This window comes from Pseudonaja textilis, chromosome 12 (assembly GCF_049901715.1).
Source record: "Pseudonaja textilis isolate UNSWEBS1 chromosome 12, rPseTex1.2, whole genome shotgun sequence".
In the NCBI taxonomy this organism is placed as follows: domain Eukaryota; kingdom Metazoa; phylum Chordata; class Lepidosauria; order Squamata; family Elapidae; genus Pseudonaja; species Pseudonaja textilis.
In genome coordinates this window covers 12534764-12558104 of record NC_142001.1, presented here as the reverse complement: position 1 = coordinate 12558104, position 23341 = coordinate 12534764, and the positions used below count along the sequence as shown (strand labels likewise).

The following is a 23341-nucleotide window of genomic DNA, read 5'->3' as shown; positions in this document are numbered from 1 at the left end:
ATCTTTCCCTTCCCCACCCTTCGCAATTTTCTGTTGGGAATAGTTGCAATTTGGGTCTTATTTTTCTTCAAGGCAAAACAATAAGCTACTTATGGTATATGATAAGCTGCTTATTGTGTAACTTGGCTGTCAAGATCCCTGTGTATGTGTGTTGTGGTGCACGGCTTAAGCTCCGGGGGGTGTGTGTGCATATTTTATATTTCAATCTGCAGAGCTCGGGTCTTATTTTTTTGGCCCCTCGTGTTAAATCTCAGCCCAAGTATCCAGCCACTGACCAAGTTTAAACATTGCTATGCTGACGTAGGTTTGGGTTTCGTTTGGGTTGAGTGTATTTGTGTGAATAAATCACAGTCAAATAAGATGTGGTATAGTATAGATCCATTAATAGAGGATGTGGTTGGCAACCCTGTCACATACAGTTGCTGGACTTCAAAGAGAGAGAGAAAGAGAGAGAGAGAGAGAGAGAGGGAGAGAGAGAGAGAGAGAGAGAGAGAGTCAGACAGACAGACACCCATACAGACAGAGAGAGAGACAAAGAGAGAGAGATAAAGAGAGACAGAAACAGAGAGACAGACAGAGAGAGACAGAGACAAAGAGACACAGACAGAAAGGGATGGAAAGACAGAGAGAGACAGAGACAGAGAGACAGAGATAAAGAGAGACAGAGAAAGAGAGACAGAAACAGATAGAGACAAAGAGACAGAGACAAAGAGAGAGACGTGACAAACAGACATGGAGATAAGAGATAGATAGATAGATAGATAGATAGATAGATAGATAGATAGATAGATAGATAGATAGATAGATAGATAGATAGATACATGATAGATACATGATAGATGGATGGGTGGATACCATAGTCTTAGCTTCTTTGGTTTTTTCTTCCTATGTATTTCTTCATGCTGCCATTCCTCCCTATTCAATTAATATACTTCAAACAATCTAACATGAATGAAGCTGATCTACTTGCATATGCTAGAAATATGCTACAAATGAGCATTTCTCAACTGGTTTGACTTGCTGAGCTGAAAGCTCAGCCACAAAAGACTATGGAAGATGCATTACATTTTCCCTTCCTCAATCTCTTTTGTACCGAACTGAAATGAAATATCACCGCTTGAGGAACAGGCAAGCTTGCAAGGGGGACATTGGCATACACCGTTTTCTGCAATTTTTTTTTTAATGCATTTGATGCGAGTGAAACCAAAGGAGGAATAACTCCATGAATTGCAAAAGAGGATATCCAGCCTCGGAGATGCTAATTCGGCCCCTGAGGGATCTAATCAACCTCTTTGTAGAAGTAAAGATAAAACTTTCTGACAGCAAATGCTATTCTGATAAAATGGAATTTTCAATTATGCTCTGAGCATCTGGTCCATGCCACCATTTATGGAGCATGGCGCCGCACAGCTTTGCAATGTCAGAAGCTATTCCAGACAGACAGCTTCCCTAGTGGCTTGGCAGGCCGAGAAAAAAAACTATCATATTTGAGCCTATTGGAATCCAGCTCGCTTTCATAAGCCCAACCTTGAAATGCTGAACGGGAATAGACTGAAGACTGAGTCAACCTTGAGCCAGTCAGGATCGAACTGTTGGCAGTGGGCAGAATTAACTTGCAATACTGCATTCTAACCACTGGGAGGGAGGGAAGGAAGGAAGGAAGGAAGGAAGGAAGGAAGGAAGGAAGGAAGGAAGGAAGGGCAATAGCACTTAGACTTATATATTACTTCACAGTGCTTTACAGCCCTCTCTAAGCAGTTTACAGAGTCAGCCTCTTGCCCCCCCCCAAAATCTGGGTCCTCATTTTACCGACCTCATGAGGATGGAAGGCTGAGTCAACCTTGAGCCAGTCAGGACCAAACTGCTGGCAGTGGGCAGAATTATCGTGCAATACTGCATTCTGACCACAAGGAAGGAAGGAAGAAAGGAAGGAAGGAAGGAAGGAAGGAAGGAAGGAAGGAAGGAAGGAAGGAAGGAAGGAAGGAAGGAAGGAAGGAAGGAAGCACTTAGAATTATATACCGCTTCACAATGCTTTTACAGCCCTCTCTAAGCGGTTTACAAAGTTAGCATTTGCCCCAAAACAATCTGGGTCCTCATTTTACTGACCTTGGAAGGATGGAAGGCTGAGTCCAATCTTGAGCCACAATTTTGGGCTCAATTGTGCTCATAAGTTGAGGGCTACCTGTAATAGTTTAAGACGCATAATTCTTTATAGCCCTATTGATATATTTTTAATTACACACTTGTAACAGACTGCAAGATCTTAAACCTGTCAGACTTCCGTTGAGCCTTGTTTTTCCCCCAAACTGACCCAGCCTCACAAAAGTTCAGAACAATGGAAGAGCTGATAAATTAAGATGTGGGTTACATTTGAAGTGGGAGTATATTTTTGACCTTTGGAAATAAAAAGATTATTAACTTGTCGGCAGGTGCCCTTCGGCTCCCACTGCCAAAAGAAATTCGCGTATGTGTGTGGGTTCCGGTATATATTCCATTTGATATCAATTAAGGAAAGGAAAACAATTCAGTGCAGTAATGAATTCCAAATTGGGTGCATATTACAGCAATTAAAAGCAATTCATCTGGCTGATGAAATTATTCTAATCAATCTGGAAGACCCACAAAAAGTTAAGAAGGCCTGGGCACAATTCTGACAGCTAAATGAGATTAGAGGCAGAAGTCAAGAAGTTTCCTCATGCTCACTGCGTTTTATACTACCTTCCCTATTTATAAACTTCATAATATAGCTCTGTTTTGAAAGAGATCCTCCCCAAAGAGGGAAGAGGGAGTAGAAGATAACTTATTGATGTATATGGAGATTCCGCCTCCAGGTCATGGTTGTCCCAAAGGTGTTTTTTCAAAAGGCAACTGGACTTCATTTTCATGGGGTTGGGGGGAGGAGGAGGAGGAGGAGGAGGAGGAATTGGACATTTTAATTCTTTCAACAATTGGAAGAATTGGGCGTTTTGTTTCTCATCTGAGAAGCTTCTTCAATTCTTGGATGAAAACTGTTCTTCTGTGCCTCTTGGACAAGTAGTGCAATGTCTTCTTCAAGGAAAAACAAAGACCAGTTGCCTTTTTGTAAAAGCACCTTTGGGGCAACTTGTCTTTCTTTTCTTCCCAACTTTCTGCCCCACCTTACCCCGCATTTAAAACCCTGTCAGCCACACCCACAGAACCGGATAGTGGTCCCTGGGATCTAAAATTATGAGTTTGGTGGTCCCTGAGGTCCAAAAGGTTGGCGATCCCTGATCTAGTGCGACCCCCTACCCAAGCAGGAGACCTTACACACCATTTATGAATGATGCGAACAGGAAGAAGAGATAATATTGTTGTATTTTAAGAGAAGGTGATAAGTTACTAAAATTGTCTATGCTTGTTGAGATGAAGAAGAAATTGGTTTTTATTATATTTCTTTTTTTCTTTATTATATTTTCATTTTTGATTCTTTTCTGTTGTGCGTTCTTTTTTCTGCACCTTCTATTTTATATGTTTAGCCTTCTGTTGATTTTAGCTTGTATCACCGCAACTGTCATTTTTAATAAAATGACTACTAAAGTTCCATCCCCACCATCATTCCACAAACCCCTTTATAGAAAGTCTCAGAAAGTCACCTTACTAAATCTGCATCTATGAAAGTTAACAGGAGAGATTAGAGCAACGGGGGATCACCAGCCAAATATTTGTGAAAAAGTTAGCAGGTCCTGCAGAACTCTGGTAGATTTGCATATCTTATTCACACCTCCCCATAATTTACATAACATTTGCACTGAATGCATTAAGGCATTTGGCACTTCCTCTATACACTACTAGGTGAAAGACTAACAGTAGCAACCTCTCTTAAAAGGGCCTCTATATCAGCAATCTCACTTTGCAGATATCTTTGCCACATAACAAAATATTTGTTCACACACAAAAATGGCAGCAAAGGGTGAACTTACTCTGGGGGAGTGGGGGAAAGAGATAGAAAAAGGAGGAAGAAGAGGTGCCACCTGGAAGCATGTTGATTTCCACTTTCATCTCCATCCCAGGCATCCTAAATTCTACCCATTCACCGTCACCACATGTAATAGAATGTAGTACATTGTAGTGTAGTGTAGTGGGATGAGATGGGATGGGATAGGATGGGATGGGATGGGATGGGATGGAAGCATAGAAGCAGAACAGAACAGAAATAGAAATAGAACAGAACAGAACAAAACAGAACAGAATAGAATAAGAAGCAGAGAATAGGATAGGGTAGGGTAAGGTAGGGTAGGGTAGGGTAGGGTAGGATAGGATAGGATAGGATAGGATAGGATGGATGGGATAGGATAGGATAGGATAGGATAGGATAGCATAGCATAGCATAGCATAGCATAGCATAGCATAGCATAGCATAGCATAGCATAGCATAGAACTGAACTGAACTGAACTGAACTGAATTATTGGCCAAGTATGATTAGACACACAAGAATTTATCTCTGGTGCAGAAGCTCTCGGTGTGCATGTATGTAATTATTTAATTAATGAACACTGCCAATCAGGTAGACCTGTTTAAAAATGACTACTTCCTCCACATTATCCAGCAAAATGCCCCTCCCAATCATTCTTGCCCATATACTTTTATCTTCCAAAATCTTTTTTGAAAGATAAAATATCTTCCAAGATCTTTTTTTCTTCACCGCTGAAGCCACTAAGCTATTTCAGCAAGGATTGTGGGTCTGGAAAAGGATTTAAACTTTCAGAGCGCTATAAATGTTTAATCTATAAATGTTTAATCTTTTCATCTCTGCCCATAAGATGACTATCCACCAAATACATTATTGGAGAGAATGCCACCGGTGTCCCATTAAGCACGGATGATGGACAGGAACTCCAAAAATCACCTCAGTGAACTCCCATCTGGAAGGTTCGGTGGGGTTAAATAGAATCACTTTTTTGAATATACCCAGAACTGAAAACTCTGAGGATATTTTTTTTCTGCTTAAAAGAAAAGTATTTTACCACTTCACTAGTGAAGGAAAGTTGCCCTTTATTTCCAAGGCTGTGACCAATGCTCCTTGTTAGTCAAGGTCTATTATAATTACCAAAAAAATGGATAGAAAATGATCTAAATGGCTATTAGCATCTCCTTGACAATTCAAAATAGAAAAGCTAGCTATGAACAAGCAACATGTAAATAAAATTATCCCAAATGAGCCATTGCATCCTCTCCAAAAAACAAAACAACCCCCCAAGAAGACAGCTTTTGGTATCCATGTGAAGGTGCCAATTCAGAAATAATGATTACAATTTAGAAAGCAATTCAACCCATCCATACAGGAACCAAGTGATCGGTTGTTCCTACAAATTCGAGACAATCTGAGACAAGTCACAAATTCAAGACAATTCTCTGTATATTATTTTATCACTCCTCTTAGGAAGCTACAATATTTTTTTTTTAAAAAAAGCACCTTCTCTTCTGCATAGAAAGCCCATGAATGCATCTTCATGTTACATGAGATTCTGAAGGCTTGTTTGGAGGTTCTACTCCACATACACACGATATATACGTCTAAGTGCTATGGCTATTGCTATTCTAGCAGAAGAGTGTCTCCATCAAGGGTAACAAAAAGCTATACATGCTCCCGACAAGGATGGTTTTCCTCTTCCATTGAGTCTGCAAGCAACATTCATGGAACAGGGACGGACACCTGCCCAGCCAGCCAGCCAGATCAGTCAAATCAACCCACTGATTTGGGTGACTTGATGTCTCAGCCAGATCAGCTTCACATCTGTACATGAGATGTCTCTCCTTTGTAGAACCTTATCCAAAATTAAATGGTAGTTATTCATCAGTGTGTTAAGTGTGTGTGTGTGTGTGTGTGTGTGTGCTTGGGTGTGAATGATCTGAAGTCTGTCTGTCTGTCTCTATCTATCTATCATCTATCATCCATCCATCTACATCTATCTCTCTATCATCCATCCAGTCAGCCATCTTTATCTATCTATCTATCTATCTATCTATCTATCTATCTATCTATCTATCTATCTATCTATCTATCATCTATCTATCATCCATCCATCTATTATATCTATCTGTATCCATCAATCATCTATCTATCATCCATCCATCCAACCATCTATATCTATCATTCCTCCATCCATCTCTATCTATGTAGCTCTATCTATCATCTATCTACCTACCTATCTATCATCTATCAATCATCCATCCATCTATATCTATGTATCATCTATCTATCAACATCTATCTATTTATCTTATCTATCTATCTCAAATCCACTCTCGACTTCACCTTGGACAAGTCCATGCAGTTTTCTTAGCTTCATTTTCACAAGTGACTTGCCCTTGACTTCTTCCTACAGCTGAGAGAGACAGGCTGGCTCAGATTTACCCAGCTGGTTTCACCCTTAAAGCAGGACTGGAATTGATGCTTTAACTGCTATGCAGGTTCTCATATAGGTACCATATCTGTTCAATTTCAGGTGAGTAAGATGTGTGCAAAGCTCAGAGAGGTTCACAACTCCAACCTACCTTCTCCTAACTGGAACATCTTAATATGACAGCAAAAGATTATTGAATCCCTTTCTTTAAATGAACCTGAAACCTGCCTTATTCTCCCATTTGGTTGGTGGTGTACAAAAGTGCACATGCCCCATTTTGAGTGGTTAAAGGGCAAAACCATCGTGCTTTGAAACCGTCCCAGAAGTGTTTGAATTCACAGAGGCAGTGAGATACACACCTTTAGCCTAAAAATCAGTCCTTTGAACTTTGCGATCAATCTTGGGTCTCTGATAGAAACTGCACAAGCTCAAACTGCACTAATTTTATTGAACAAGAGCTCTTTATGCAACTCTTTGCAGAAAAATGACAGCGAGATAATGGTCCCCTCACAGGTATTTAGAGAGAGAGAGAAAAAGTCCTCTCACACACTTGTTAAGGCTGTTCTTCACAAGGATAAGTGATTAATACATACAAAGACCTGGAGGCTTTTTTAAAAAAAATCTTGCTTGGAGGGCACTTGAAGGAAAAACGTAGAAGCCAATCTTAAATATCTCCCTGACACAAATGTTGTTGTTTCTCTCCTTTTGATGTATAAGAGCACAAGAGTTTTGTTAAGGTTGAAATATTATTGTGAAAGGTAAAGAATTTACAATCTGTGCTGGAGGGAAACCCTCTTAACTTTCAGTAAATTGCTCTTCAGACTTTTAGCAAATGCCTCACATTTTGAAGTTATGCATGGAATTTATTTCTCTAGTTTCCTCTATACCAGGGGTTCCCAACCTGGGGTGCTCGCACCCCCTGGGGGTGCGAGATGATATCCCAGGGGGTGTGAGAAAAGTCCAGGTAAATAATAGGATATTGGCTGTATGTTGGCATTTTTATTTATTATGCAATGGATTAACTTTGTTTTCATTTTAGAGTTAAGTATTGTTATTTAGTGGCCGTCACATACATAGCTGAAAAGATTCAATCCTACCATATATTTAACACGTTCAGTAGTTCCTAAAGTCTAAATTTCAGGGGGTGCGAGGTTCGAGTGAAATTTCTTTAGGGGTACGGGGCGAAAAAAAAGGTTGGGAACCACTGCTCTATACATTCACATTTGCTGAATTCCTAGAGAAGAGAGAATGATGGATAAAAGTGGGAAGATAGATAATAGATGAATAAACGAGAGGGGAGGAGACAGAGGGAGGGAGAGGGAGGGAGAGAGGGAGGGAGGGAGAGGGAGAGGGAGGGGGAAGGAGATTTCAGTTTTGCTTCCAAGCTGACACTGGTTTCATTTGTTTTGTTTTTTTCCTTTAGAAAAAGAAAATCTAAAATGCCATCACTATCCAAGAAAACAACCCTAAAAATTAGAGCATTTCTGCATTTCTCTTTCAGAACTGTATTTCTTTCCACCTTGAACAACTCATCCAACATATTGACTCCAACGTTATGCAATCTTAGACAGCATGCAGAAACAAGGCTCTTTAAACAGACATTTGGCAAAAAAAAAAATTAACAGCCTCAAGATGTTTTATTTGTCAGACCCTTACTGCTGTTCTTACTAAAACTTCCAATTACAGTTTATTTTGTTTTGATTGCTTTAAATATTGCTAATTTTGTCCATTGCTTCCTCTGGGAAATGGGCAGTAAACTTTTACAGTCAACAGATAAATGTTTACGTTGGAGAATGTGCCATAAAAGAAAGCAAGGAACAGTTGAAATTATTCCATCCAGCTTTGCTTTTTTTTCTCCCATTCCTCGATCAGTTTTCTCTGAACAGAATTTTTGTGTTCTTTTGCCTCCTTCCACGAGGATGTCTTGAGATTCTGACAATTTTCCCTGAACACACCAATGTCTCTCTTCCTTCTCATTAGCCCCATTTTGACTCTAGCTGTGGTAACTCAATTAGTAGATTGTCTCAGCCAATTCACAAGTATACCTGCGTAATAGACCAACCTGGAAAGCTTAAGGCAGGAATTAAACCTCCTAAATAGAGAGATAAACCGCATAAATAAAAGAGATCGCTTTCCCCATTTTTTTCAACCATCAGATAGAATCCAGCTGAAGGAAAGGAGCAGCCAGCAATACACAAACTTTTGAACATATTTGAAGCCGTACTTCAACGTTTGAAATATTTACAGGCCCACACCTGCATGTGTGACACACGTATTCCAATGTATGTATGCCTGAGAAACCAGAGTACAATTTCCACAACATCACTCAATGCATATTTACATAACTGGGTGCTCAGGGATCTAAAGTTGTAACCGCCAAGGGAAAAAAACCTGAAGTTTTCAAATCACCTGGAATAGCAAAGGGGGAATGTACAACAAGTGAAAATTGGCCATCTAGGACTTCAATTCCAAGACAGGAAAATAAATTACTGTTCTGACCTAGGCTTTTCCAACAGCACGAAGTCAACTTCTCATCCCGATTAACCCTTTTTATTTAGTTTACACTGAATTCCTCTCCAGCAAAGTCCCGGCCAATAGTCTTTCAAGATATTTCACAATTATAGACAGCTCTATAATTCAACTCTATCAGACTTGGAGAGTTGCCAGGCTGATATCTTTCAGGGGCCTCACTGTAGCAGACAATACTAGGCAAGCATGAAGGAACAGATCTTCACCCAAATGAACTAGTTGTCTCCTGCAAAATCCCACTCCCCTTTCGCTCCTCTTTTATTCCCTATGGGAGGAGCCATTCACCATCCACCAATGGCTTTACTCCCAAGTCGCCCCTTGTTCCTTAGCTGTTCCCTTCTTCTGGCAGCTCTGCGCACACATACCCTGGAAACAGGCTCCAGCTGTTCTTCCACCCCACTGATCTCTGACTCCAAAGGAAGCTGATGACGGCCCTGGCCCCATCTCTGCCTCCGATGCAGAGCACTTGTCAGAGCCTTTCCCAGACTCCAGGACTGGCCCATGTTCTTCCCCAACCTTCTCACTGTCCGAGTCTGCCACCAGCTCTGCTGGCTGCTGGCAGGCCACAACACTTACAGCCAGTTAGAGCAACATCATGGATCAAGCAGCACATCCGTGGCTTTCAAGACATCATGCCTGAGTAAGAAGCAACAAAGCTGCCATTTTGTGGGACCCCTCCTATTTTAAAATGAATGCTAGCAGTATGAACCTGGTGCAGCTCACCCAAAATGTTTGAGGGACTTCATTCTGACCTAAGCTGCTTGGAGGAAAAATAGGCCTTCTAAGAGAAAGGAGATGAAAGAGCTTGGAGAAATATCATCCAGGTATGAAGGAGCTCTTATCAGAATATGATCAACAGTTACACCTGCCCCATTTTCTGCACTGCCAAGAAACACAGGCAGGAGGCATCTAATCTTTGCCTTGTAGTAATCAATGTTTTTACAAACTCAGGAGTCACTATGCAAACCACTGTCATGTTTGTTATAAAGTACCGGTTTCTTTTCTTTCTTTCTTTCTTTCTTTCTTTCTTTCTTTCTTTCTTTCTTTCTTTCTTTCTTTCTTACTTACTTACTTACATTGTGAATAAAAAGCAAAATAAAAAGAAAGGCGATTTCAATACTTCCCATAATTTCCTCTGTGGAAAAGGTTGACTTTAGAAGCTTTCCGTTTCCTGAGGCATAAAATGGTCGTGCACAGTGTTTGGGGTGCACTGATCTTGAATGACAGGTCAGAAACGTTAGACTGGAATTTGAAGCTAAATGCAGGGCAGGTGACTTTAAAGGTGACATTTGAAGAGCCGTTGCTTCCCCGAACTCTGATAGCTTTTCAGTTTTGACCAACTCATTGTCTCCGTTACTAGGATGGCTGTTGTGACCAAGGCTTCCAAGACTGTAATTATGCACACGCTTATTTTAAAAACAAGTCTAGTTTATTGCAATGCTAGGAATTATTTTCCTCCCAGCCGGTAATGAATCTCAAACAATCCTTGAGATAAGCACCCACCTTTCTTTCCTGTGAAGTGCTGCCAGTAACAGAAGTGTCAAATGAACTAGAACAAAAACCAACTGCAGTACAAAGAACTTCAAGAATGAATCTGAACCGAATGAACGACTTTGCTTCCTGCAAAGGTTTCATCATCTTGGCCTGTCCTTTATACTCCACTCCCAGATGGCCCTGGCTGCATCTCTGCAGTCTGAGTCCTCCCCAGACTCCAGGACTGGTCCTTGTTCTTCCCCACTGTCTGATTCCACTACCATCTGCACAGGCTGCTGGAGAACCATAACAATGGCCTCCCAATCTCCTTAGGCCACCATCTGCCCTCTCTGCCCTTGACATTCTTGTTTGCTGTAGTGACTTGAAATGAATTGTTCTCACATACCCTTCCCTTCCTTCCCATGGATATTGCTGCTTTTGTTAACATTCAAAGCTGGTCCTTCCTTCTCAAGCTGTTGAGATGTTCATAAACATTCTAAGAAAGCAGCATCGGATGGAAGATGACATAATAACTCACCAACTGGACCGTGTTCTTTTGGACTAGCAGGTTCTACTATACCAGGGGTGTCAAAGTCGATTTCATTGAGGGCCATATCAGGGTTATGTTTGACCTTGGGGGCCCAGGATGGGCATGGCCAGCTTGACATCACTCATGTCAGGGTCGCCTGTGGAGGCCCAAGCACTTTGCCAGCAAAAACAGGCTCCTGAGCTCCATTTTCAGCCACGACAGCCTCCAGCAGCCCTCTGCCAGCTAAAACAGAGCTCGGGTAAGCCATCTGTGGTCCACCCGGATCCTATTTTCACTGGCAGGGCCACCACAAGGCTGGTCCTTCGCTGTTTCCAGGGCAGCTCTGCGGGCCAGATCTAAGCACCCCGCAGACCAGATCTGGCCTCTGGTCCTTGAGTTTGACACCCCTGTACTACAACAATGCCCAGCATTTGCAAAATGGAGGCAACTTACCTTGTTCAGGCACCTGAGACCCCATGGAGGTGACACTGGTATTCAAAACATCATTAACAGCTGTGTCACAGTACAGGCCCCGCTGAGCATCATGTTCGCTATCCGTCTGATCACTCTCTTCGTGCCCGCTGTCCTTCAAGCTGTTCCCCTCCAAATCTTTGAAGGTCGAGCTGCTGGGTGGAAGAAAGGTGAGTTATTTTTTTTGCTCTGCAGAGCCGAATCGGAGAAATGCAATCACACCTTTTCCTCCCCGATTTCTCTCCAGAAGGGTTCCAAAGCCTGGGGCAGGTTTTGCAATGCTTCGAGCTTCCCCCTGAGAGGAAACAGGCTGTTGCAAGAGACCACAGAACACGTTAGCCACACTCTGCTCACTGATCTTCTTGTGCCGTGTACAGTGAGGTGATTGGAACTGGAGAGAGAGACCCAGAAGGTTTTTAAGTAAAAAAAAAAAACAGATTGTTCTGAGACATACCTGCTTGTGGAACAGAGTGAGGACCAGTAATGTGTTTAGATCAAGGAGAACCAAAGAAACATCACAGGCAGTGGTGGTATTCTACCGGTTTGGCCCGGTTCTGGTGTACTGGCAGAGCCAAAGATCAGACGAGATCGAACCAGCTCTCTCTGAGCTGCTGTTGGGCCCACCCGCCCGGCTGGGCTCCCATACTAACCTTTATTTTCCCTGCTTTTGAAGCACAGCGGCTTTGCGTGGCACAGCAGATTGCCGTGTGGCAGCTGCTAAAGCAACAGCGAGAGTGCAGGATTGCAGGAAGGGAATCAGAAAGCCAATGCGGTTGCACAAAGTGCGTGTTTGGCTCACGCACGCGCAAAGTGTGTGCACTCGTATAAAGTGCGCTCACCAAGCCACGCCCACTGAACCAGTGGTAAACTAGTTTGAAACATACCACTGATTGCAGACTTATTGGAGGGAGGGAGCAAAACCCCTCGGTGACCTTTCCCAGAAAGTGGGAAGCAATTAGAAAAGACCAAGCACAACAGGAAGCCATCCTATCAACATTGTCACACAAAGAGAAGCCTACATTCATGCCATTCACCCAAAGAGAAGATCCCCATGAGTACAACTGATGTCGAATAAGCTCTATGTTGTGGTTAGCTGGCAGCAGGTGCGGACGGCTGAGGAACGCGAGGACTCAAATAAGGGGCCAGGACCATCAGAGAGTGGACTGCTGCCTTCAGTGATTGTGGGGGCTGCAGCAGCGATGAGGAGGTTCCTGAGGAGCCTGTGCACAGGAAAGAGCAGCTACAACAGCATGGGCGACTCAGGAGTAAGGCTGCTCCTCCCTCAAGAGGATAAAAGCCAGGTTTGAGGAAGCATTCTTTGCAGAAAGCAAAGACGCTCTGAAACTCAGCCTCGTGGACATTGTAATTAGTATTTGCAATCTCTTGTAACTATTTTCTTATCTGTGGCTTTGGGGCAGCCTTGAAAAAACTTGGCAAGGCTCTTTCTTGTCAGAGCTAATTAGCTGGAAGCAGCCTTTTATCTGTGAAGAAACAGAATTCATAGACGAAACCTTAAAAGGTGGAGGCTGCTGCCTTTGTGTTTGCTCTCTTGGAACAAGGTTGGGTCAGAACACTCTATGAGGTTTACTTAAGTATAGAATTCTGAGACTAGGTGTCAGGCACACAAAACCAGGATCACTCATGAATAGTCTCAAGCAGAAGCTTTACTGCTGGTCACCTAAGTTGCAAGAATGTCTCCAGATTGACTGCATTCCCCTGGGAACAGGGCAATTCCAGGGCAATCGCCTGAGATGCCTGACACATTTGGTTTAAATTCAGCTGAAATTCAGCTGGTTCAAATTTTTGCTCAGAGGGATGCTGTCCTTCCTTTCTTCCTTCCTTCCTTCCTTCCTTCCTTCCTTCCTTTCTTTCTTTCTTTCTTTCTTTCTTTCTTTCTTTCTTTCATACATTTATAGGGGCACCCACCTACCAAGGCACTATGAGCCGCAAACAAACAATAAAAGTAACAAGAATAATTTCTAGGTTCCTAACTGGAATCTGAATTCGAAACCACGATTCTTTTCGCTTCTTCTTAGTACCATGTTATTCCTTAATTTTTTAAAAAAAATGATAATCATTTGATAATAGCAACAATAATAATTTCAGTGCTTAAGGGAACTTCCGTGCTAAACACTGAGTCGCTCGGCTCTAAGTTGTTTGGCATCAATGCAAGTGCTTGATCCTGGAGAAAGATGTAGCTGCTCTAAAGAGTTGCAGGCAGCTGCTATATACTGTAAATAGACCTTTCTAAAGAAATTTAAAAAAAAATTCATCCCATAAGAAAACTATAGGAAACTATTTCCATTGTTAACCGGAAAGCCACATGGGTGTCTATGTGAAGGAAGTCATCAAGCTTTGAGTTCAACTCAAAAAAGAACTTCACCTTTTGTCTTGTGCAAACGCAACCCCACAACTGCACCCCCAGCGCACAGCAAATAAAGAATTCTAAGGTGCTTATCGGAGTTCTCCAAGTTAGATCAAAGTCAAATCTCTTACTGGTCATGTGACTGAGAGGAAATGGCTTGCTAATCTTACAGTTCCAATTAGCTGCCATCAGGGTTGCTAATTAGCAAACTCTACTTCCAATAAGGCGGCAACCAATCAGCCAGAAATTATGTGCTTGCATGCACCTGGTAAACAGTCTGATTGGCCATGATGGCAGCTGAACCTTGGAAAGGAGTCAGACTTTAAAGGCAAGATTTCAGGTAGACAGCCCATTGCAAAGCCCAAGTCAGATCTCCATCTAAACCATTGGGATGTCCTGCTGGCGCTGAAACTGCAAGAAGAGAAGAGAAGAGAAGAGAAGGGAAGGGAAGGGAAGGGAAGAGAAGAGAAGAGAAGAGAAGAGAAGAGAAGAGAAGAGAAGAGAAGAGAAGGGAAGGGAAGGGAAGGGGGAGGGAGGGGAGAGGGGAGAGAAGAGAAGGGAAGGGAAGGGAAGGGGAGGGGAGGGGGAGAGAGGGGAGAGAAGAGAAGGAAGGAAGGGAAGGAAAGGAAGGGAAGGGGGAGGGAGGGAAGGGAAGGAAGGAAGGAAAGGAAGGGAAGGGGAGGGAGGGGAGAGAAGAGAAGAGAAGGGAAGGGAAGGGAAGGGAGGGGGGGAGAGGGGGAGAGAAGAGAAGGGAAGAGAAGAGAAGGGAAGGGAAGGGAAGGGAAGGGAAGAGAAGAGAAGAGAAGAGAAGAGAAGAGAAGAGAAGAGAAGAGAAGAGAAGAGAAGAGAAGAGAAGAGAAGAGAAGAGAAGAGGTTTTGCAGACCCAGATATACACTAGCACCAAGCCTGGAACATCTTCAAATGTGACCTTTTAAAGTAATGGCACCTTTGCTGAATCCCTTTAAATTTAAGATTTATCCGGCATGCATACGCAATGGAAAGCTGGTAAAAAATCAATTCAGAAAAGACTAAACAGATTAAGGAGTAAAAAGTTTCAAGATGCCATACCGCAATGTTAAGGCAGCAATCACTCCTCTCCAGAAAGTGTGTGTGTGTGTTTGCTGGATTAAAAACATACCAGAGGAATAATATCTGACATTTCAGACTACATCATTTTTGTGACACTCATTAGAATAAGACTTTGGCAATCCCCCTTTGCTGATGTTCTTCCCCTTTCTCTTTCTCTTTCTCTTGGTTTTATCCCTTGATATCTAATATCATGCCTTCCATTGAGGACCTGTATACTGCAGAGTCAGAAAGAGGGCTAGGAAGATATTTACAGACCCGTCACATCCCGGACATAAACTGTTTCAACTCCTTCCCTAAAAACGACGCTATAGAGCCCTGCACACCAGAACAACTAGACACAAGCACAGTTTTTTCCCAAATGCCATCACTCTGCTAAACAAATAATTCCCTCAACACTGTCCAACTATTTACAAAGTCTGCACTACTATTACTGTTAATCTTCTCACCACTCCTTATCACCCATCCCCTCCCACTTGTGACTGTAGGACTTTGTCACTTGTATCCTTAAGATTTATATGGACTGTTTCCTAGTATGATTTGATTGCTTATTGTACCCTATGACTATTATTGTGTTGTATCTTATGATTCTTGATGAATGTATCTTTTCTTTTTATGTACACTGAGAGCACGTGCACCAAGACAAATTCCTTGGCTAATAAAGAATCCATTCATTCATTAAAAAGAAAAAAGAAAGGTACTTAAAAGACTGAATGGAACTTGTTGTTCCACAGGCCCACTGATCCACCGATCCACCCTGCACAGCACAGGTAATTGGTTATCCAGAGCGTGAAGTGAGATCCACTCTGGTTCTGTTCCCTGGCAGCTCAAACTCTAGAAATTCTGGACCCTAAAACTTATGAAGAACCTAGAAGAATCTATGTAACTTTGTTGACTGAGTCCTTCGGTGCCTTGAATTCAATGCTCTCTCCCAGCTGTATCAACAATATCCTTTAGCATGCCAAAGATAACACACAACCTCTCTAGATGCTGCTCTTGCATGGAAAAAATAAACCCCGCGTGTCACTATTTAATTACTCCACAGAAGAGATCTAGATCCTCTTATATCTGCCCCTTATATCAGCCCAAAGGGAAGATGCATTGATCTAGCAGTTAAAATGCTGGCCTTGTAAATCAGAAGGTTGGCAGTTTTAGACCCAAATACCATGTGATGGAATGAGCTTCCATCTTTGCCCCAGCTCCTGTCAACACAGCAGTTCGAAAGCATGCGAGTACATCACTTTGGTGGGAAGGTAACAGCCTTCCTTGTACTTCAACATATAGTCATGCCAGCCACATGACCTCAGAAGTGTCTTTAGACAACATCTGATTCCCTTGACTAGGAACTTGAGATAAGCACCGATCCCTAGAGTTGAGAACAACTGGGCAGGAGAAACATTTCTTATATCAACCTACCTTCAAACTGTCTCTGGAGATGGGAAGAAGTACAGAAAAATCGCGAAGAAGCTAATGCTGTGGCTTAAAAACCAGGCAAAAAACTATAGAAGGTCTCTTTCGAAAATGGGAAAATCATCTGAAGATTCCAGCTTTCTAGAGCCCAGAGCTGCACAACCCCATGAAGTATCTTTTGGTGTGATCCTCATGGAAAAGAGTTGCAATATGACAGACCACCAGGATTCTACTGTAATCATCAGGAACTGCTCCTAGCATTTTCGGATGTTAGTTAACTCTTCCCTGCAAACTTCATGCAGGCTCTGTGATCTTCTCTTGGGCCAGGACACAGTTGCAGCAATAGACATTCCTGAATTCTTATCAGCATCATCAGAATCCTGAATTCTTATCAGCATCAAAGTCTGAGCTAGGGGCATTCGGTGTTGAAATAACTGTTCCCAAGGAAACATGTGTCACATACCCAATGAAGCAATATATCAAAATTCAGATGGTTTGTTGGACAGTGCTAGAACAAGATGTACAGCTGTTTGCTTCCTGGCTTTAGCCCAACTTCCAGTTCCCCGAGATCTTTTCCATTTCTGGATGCTTTGTTCCTGAACTTTTGATTTTTCCTTTCCTTGTTCTTAAACTTAACTACCCTCGGAGAGTTGAGCTCCAACAGGGAACCTGCCTTACTTCAACTTTTGCAGATTCAGGCAATACATGTTTCAGTCTATGACTGTAATAAAGAGTTATTTGTTCAGTTCACCTGTGTCTTCTAGCAGCACACAACTCCCACAAGAAGAGAAATCAATTCTTTGCACTCCAAGCGCATTTTTCTCAAAGTATACTTAGATTTTTCTCCGCTTAAAGACTTCCCCACCACCCTCAGTTCTGAGCCTACATCATTTTCACTGTCCATTTCCTATCATGATAGCTCCAGAGGAGAAAACCATGAATAGTTTTCCTCCCTGGAAGAAATCTTTATTGGAATACAAGAAATAATGCCACATATGAGGCAACTTTCCCCTACTAGCAACTACCACCACGGTTAAATATGATGAACTATCCTATTTAGCAAACGCTTCCGTCGGAATGGACGCTACTTCTCATCTGCTACTTACAACTGTCATACTCTAAACGCATGGGATTTTTTTAGGCAGGAGGATAATCAGATCTTCTGAAGGAGCAGAATGAATTCCACCAACCCATTAACAATAATTCCTCTCAGATGACCGACGCAATCTAATAGGAGAGCTGGGGAAGACAACAAAAGGTAGTTACTGCAATGCTAATTAAGACTGCCGCATTTAAATCAATTCATCAGTTCGAATGAATTGATTATGAAAACCGATTCCGATAGATTTCAAAACTGCCACCAATTAATCAAGTTAATGGTTTCATTCTTTTTCTGAACATGTGTTTTTAGCAGCAGCGCCTTAAAAAAATCGGCATTAGAGCCCAGCACCAAACACACACACATAATCCAACATGTATACATGCACACATGGCCCACTGGCTCAATAACAGAGGTGGGATTCTACCAGTTCGCACCTATTCGCTAGAACCGGTTGTTAACACTCTAAGCAGTTTGGAGAACCGGTTGTTAGAAGAAATTACTGGCCTAATCCTGTAAGGAAAGCAGGAAGGAAACATTCTGGTGTTGCTTACAGAAACTGCCTCTCCGTTAACCCTTATTACATTCTTGGCAGGACTAGACTTCCTGTCTCAGGAACTTCTCTGGAGTTTTTTTTCCCTCCTTTGCTGGTACTTTGCTTGTGTGGAGTGACCATTCAAAGTTACAATGGCACTGAAAAAAGTGACTTATGACCATTTTTCACACTTACAACTGTTGCAGCATCCCCACAGTCATGAGAGGCCAGGAGAGGAGATGCATGCCTCGATGTGAATGACATTGAGTTGGCCACACCCAGCCAATAACATGACTACCAAGCCATGTCCACACAGTCACATGACCACCAAGCCATGCCCACCACCTAAGCCACACCCACAGAACCGGTTGTTAAAAATTTTGAATCCCACCCCTGCTCGATAACGTTTGCTCTCGATCTCCTATTTTAAAACTAAAACAGAAAATCCCCATGTTATTGAATGTGAGTTTGTAAAGAGGCTTGGAAAATATCAGGAGAAATGTTAAGAATCAACTATCAACAGGTAGTTCAGGAATACCTTATCTCAGAAAATGGCAGCTCACTCCAGATTGCAAAATTATTCTGGGAAATAAAGAGTCAAAAAAAAAACCCTTAATGAGACTCCACTTTAATGAACTTGTTAATAAATGGGGTCTGGAGATCCTCGATGCAGTTTTCAAGATTCTATACTGTAGCTCTAATTCTTGCATTAAAACATTGTTCAGAGGATCTTACTGTTACCAACAGAAGATAATAATATTTGTAGCTCAGAGTTGAACTCTCCTTGGTGCTCTCTGAGCTTGGTTGTTATCTTGCCGATGTTTTATGGTCCAACTGGGTAACATCAGAGCTAGCGTGAAATGTCTGCAAGAAAATAACCAAGCTCAGAGAGCACCAAGGACTCCACAAATCTTACCGTTGCTTCCACCAATTGTTCCCTGCCATGGGAACTTGAAATCAGCTTGACCTGTGTCACTTAGTTCTTGAATGCAATCCTTATGATAGACATGCAAGTTTAGCCCCTAAATACAGATAGTCCTCAATTTACAGCTGTAATTGAGCCCACAATTTCAGTTGTAAGTCATGACAGTCATGGGGTGCCCCATGCCTGATTTTACCTGATTCGAGCGGGGAAGGGTGTACATTAGAACATTGAATTTGGGTTGTTAAATCCCATTTTGGGGATCCATCATTCATAACTTCAAATGCTAAGCGACTCACCATAAATCAAAAGCTACCTGTATTGCTAAGATGGGGCACAGAAGAGAGAGTGACATTTATAGCAATAGAATAGAATAGAATAGAATAGAATAGAATAGAATAGAATAGAATAGAATAGAATAGAATATGTTGTTGAAAGGAATAAATGAGCAGGAAGATCAAGAGCCATGCTTGGAAACTACAAGCAACATTCCTAGTTATTGAGAGAGAGAGAGAGAGAGAGAGATGAGATTGGATAGATGATAGATAGATAGATAGATAGATAGATAGATAGATAGATAGATAGATAGATAGATAGATAGAATTCTTTATTGGCCAAGTGTGATTGGACACACAAGGAATTTGTCTTGGTTTTTATCTCTACCTCATCTGCACCCAGGTTTCTACTTCCCAAAAATAAAGCTATTCTGAACGCCAACAACAACCATAAGAAAAAGATTCACTAAAACTTTGCCTAATTGCTCAAAATCTGACAAATCTCATACACTTCAGTCGCCCTCCCTAACTCAGAATCTATGGGAGTTATAATCTAACACATTTTGCCAGATGGGACAAGAATATAAACAGTGCGTAATTCAACCATGCAAATTTAAAATTGCCGGCAAACCCATGCTTATTCCCTTTTCATGTACGGGCATCTGGGTTAGAACAGCCACCTACTGTGTGAATTAAATGGAAGATTTCCTGTGACAACAGAGATTAAATTGAGGAAAAATTCCAAAGTATGTTGTAACTGAAAACAGCCAGGAGTCTTCTGCTGTTTCAAAGATAAAAACAAGGAAGATTTACATTGACACTCGATTTCGGCCATTCCTTCTCCTTCACTCTCTCAAAGTCACTGACCTCAACGGATTACTGCAAGCACGTTTAAAGAGAGTCCAAAAACGCGAAATCCAGGCTGGCAAACTTAATTTTGGTAAAAGAAAGATGGGTTGAAATAAAGAAATGATGAAAGCGATCCGGGAAGTGCCTCAGGGGTCTCAGAAAGAAATCCATTTCCTACCTCCAGCCTTGAATTGAAGCAAGCAGCAGGGTAGCACCTCAAAGTGTCTTCAAAAAAAAATGTATTGGTTGATGGAACGATTATGATTCAGCCCAGAAAGCCAGATTAGAATTACGCAAAATGTGACGTATTTAAAGAAATCTAAGTTTAGAAAGCATTAAAAAGTCAAGGAGGAAGAAAACTTCAAGCAGAGAGCAAACTTCTTACATTCTTCATGCTCTTTGAACACATGGGCCATGAATGTGCTTGGTTGCACAAAACAATCTTTGCTGGTCCCATCAACAGATAGAAGAAGAGATCTCTTTCGGACATAACAACTTAGTATTGGTCTGGTGAAGCAAACACACACACACACATAAGCAAAACTTCATTACACCACCACCAATTTTAGACTAGGACTTTCCAAGTTCCACAGCCACCCTGATGCTCGACTCTAAGCCACAACTTTGGCAGCTTTGGGACAACTATGACCTGGATGACTGAGAATCTCTACTGACTTTTAGCTATACAATTTGGGATGAACACCTTTTGAATGGTGTGGGAGTAAGGAAAGGATTTCCAGCCGGGGTGGGGGGGATTGTAGACTACAGGAACCCTTTGCACTACTCCGGTGCCACTGAGGATGCAGATAAACCTCCAAGTGGCCTCAATGACCATCTAAAAGGATGCAAATGACCAGCTGTCGGCAAGGACCATATAAATCCTTCTGTTCCCCATGATCCTGTCAAAGCTGAAGAAGCTTCTTGGATAAGAAGCGAAAACAAGAAAGTCCAGTTGCCTCCTGAAAAAACACCTTTGGGTCTAAACCACATCATTCACAGCCATGATGCTGAGGCAGATAAGAGTAGAAGTTCCTGTAAGGTCAAAAGATGTTCAGCCCTTTTAAGTCACAATGAGGTTGGCTGCTAAAGAAGCAGATACCAAATCCCTGGCAAATACATCCTACTTCAGAACTTTATTTAAGGATATTGAAAGTGGAAGTATTGGATGGATACAAGAAGGATAGAATCAGAATGAACTCTCATTCCTACGCTAGAGGTAATGACTAGTGAGATGTTAGTAATTATTATTATCAACACATCCCCAAGGGATCACATTCATTTTCTAGCTTACGCTTGAAAGAAGCTGGGCAATAAACAAATTCTTTGAAAGAGAAAGAAATAGTTGAATTAAAGAGGAATAGTAGATGGGGACATATCAAAGTACCAATGTTGTTTTTCCTTGCCATTCGAACAGGTTATTTTTTTTAAAAAAAAGGTGCCGAATCAATCCATTAGGAGCTTATTTTTTTCCCCTCTCTCTTCTTCCAAAGCAGAGACCATTCTCCAAGCTCCAGCTTCCTCATTTTATGTTTTGTGCAGAGAAATCAACTACGATTTTTTAAGTTGTTTGGATAACAGAATTTTGCCTGACTCTACACCACTCCTATGTATGAAGGAAGACATCACTCAGAATGAGTTTGGGATGTGGGTTGGAGTTGAGTTTGACAAAAAGCCTTTGAAAGCCAAAAGCGGCGAGGGTTTACTAAGATGTACCTATTTACTAATTTCCTTGGAGGAAGCTCTCTCCTCCACCACCATCACTGCCCAATCCCCCAAAACCAAGTGAGCAGATTTTGCATCGAAAATAAGAAGCCAGTGGGAATGAATTAAACAATTTGGCTTTGATGCCCCAAAAACGCACCCAATGCCCCACCTACCTTTTTATTAAATGAGCTCGGCTGTTCACATAGTTGGAATCAAACGAGTAGTTTTCGGTCTGAAAGGAATGGAAGAAAACAGAGATGGTTACACACATCGTTCATTGGCAATTTGGAATCGCTAAGCTTGTTGGGACAAAAAAAAAATCATAAACGGAGCTTAATCAGAGCTTAGCCATGGGTCACCACCGATGTGGTTATTTCAATGGTTATCACAACCCAACGGAAGCCATGGAGAACGCCAAGTCATTTGCTGCCTGTAACAGCAGAGGGTTCAGACCATGTCATTGGTAATGAGATTAAGGTAATCTCTAAGGATTACCTCCAGAGACTGTCTTCTCCCATTCGTTTCTATCCATCCAATTCAGGCTGGTAAACTGGGCATGCTTAGAGTCTCATCAGCCAAGAAATGAAGGCAAATATACATATCCCAGGATAATGTTGCAGGATCCAATCTGGGACCTGTGATGACCCAGGGTGTGAGACAAAGGCAACACAGTCGGATAATCAGTACGAGTCCCTTTATTTGCTCCAACTTTGCCCCCAATGCCCTGGTTACCTTCTGGCTGGAGAAAAACTCTCCCAGAAACAGCCTTTAGCTGCAGAGAATCAAGTCCAAAATGTGGTCAACAAAAACTGTAACTATAAGTCCAATCAAGGCAAGTTGAGGTAATTAGTCTGGCAGGGCAGGAGAAGGAATTCCAGACATGAAGGAATGGCCGTAATTCAACACAGTTGGAAGAATGCCAGGAACACAGATACCAAAGTCAATACAAGATAAACTCAAGTTTTTTCCCAGCAGATGCCCCACTCAGCATGCATCTCTTTTAAAGTCTCTTCCCGGGTGTGGCTAATGAAGGGAATCAGGGCCCTTTCCTCCCCCATAAGCCACGCAACCCACATTGCTCTCTTCTCCATTCTTCCCTTGTGTGCCCTAGGATGAAGAGGGGGTGGGCCTGGGTCTTCCTCTGAATTCCCTCTCCCTTGCTCTACCTCTCTCCTGCTCTGCCCAGCTGGACTTTGCCCTTCCCCAATTTCCTCCACAGTCAACAGAGCCACTTTCCCACTCCCTGTCAGCTGTTCATCTTCCTCCTCGGATTCAGACTCCAACAGAGGCATGACAGGACCAGAGGTTAGCCTTCTGAGCTTTCAGGCTCAGGCTGGAGCCCATCATGATTCCAAAAGTTCAGAAGACTAAACTTCTGGACCCTTTGATTCACTCAGATTGGATCCTGCAGCAAAGAAACGTTGGCTGGCAGGAGATGTGCTTTCTGTGCAGTTCTCTCTACCTTCAGAAATATTCTCCTCTTTGGATATCAGAATGACTCCTACCTTGTTGACCTTTCACAAACCCATGAAGACTAGATTGTACGCCTGGGCCTGGGTCCTTGAGTGTGTTAAGGGCCTCATTTCCTGGCTGTATTAAATTCCAAAGCAGCCATTTTTCTAAGTGCCAAGTATATTTACTATGCAATGTTTTAATCATTATATTTTATGATGTACACTGCCCAGAGGCACTTGACAAAATGGCGGCTATAGAAATCAATATGTAAA

The 23341-nt window shown here is 42.1% G+C and overlaps 1 protein-coding gene across 3 annotated transcripts in view; it reads right to left on the bottom strand.

Annotated features, from left to right (window-relative positions):
* PCDH19 (protocadherin 19) overlaps nucleotides 1-23341 on the bottom strand; it is a 122503-nt gene that overhangs the window by 34144 nt on the left and 65018 nt on the right. For 2 of the 3 annotated variants that reach the window (XM_087941076.1, XM_087941078.1), the window contains exons 3-4: nucleotides 21788-21846; nucleotides 11351-11523 (exon numbers count right to left, since the gene is read on the bottom strand). In XM_087941076.1, the coding sequence (XP_087797202.1) occupies nucleotides 11351-11523; nucleotides 21788-21846 (232 nt within the window). The remainder of the gene's footprint in view (nucleotides 1-11350; nucleotides 11524-21787; nucleotides 21847-23341) is intronic. The other variant, XM_087941077.1, reaches the window with a different exon arrangement.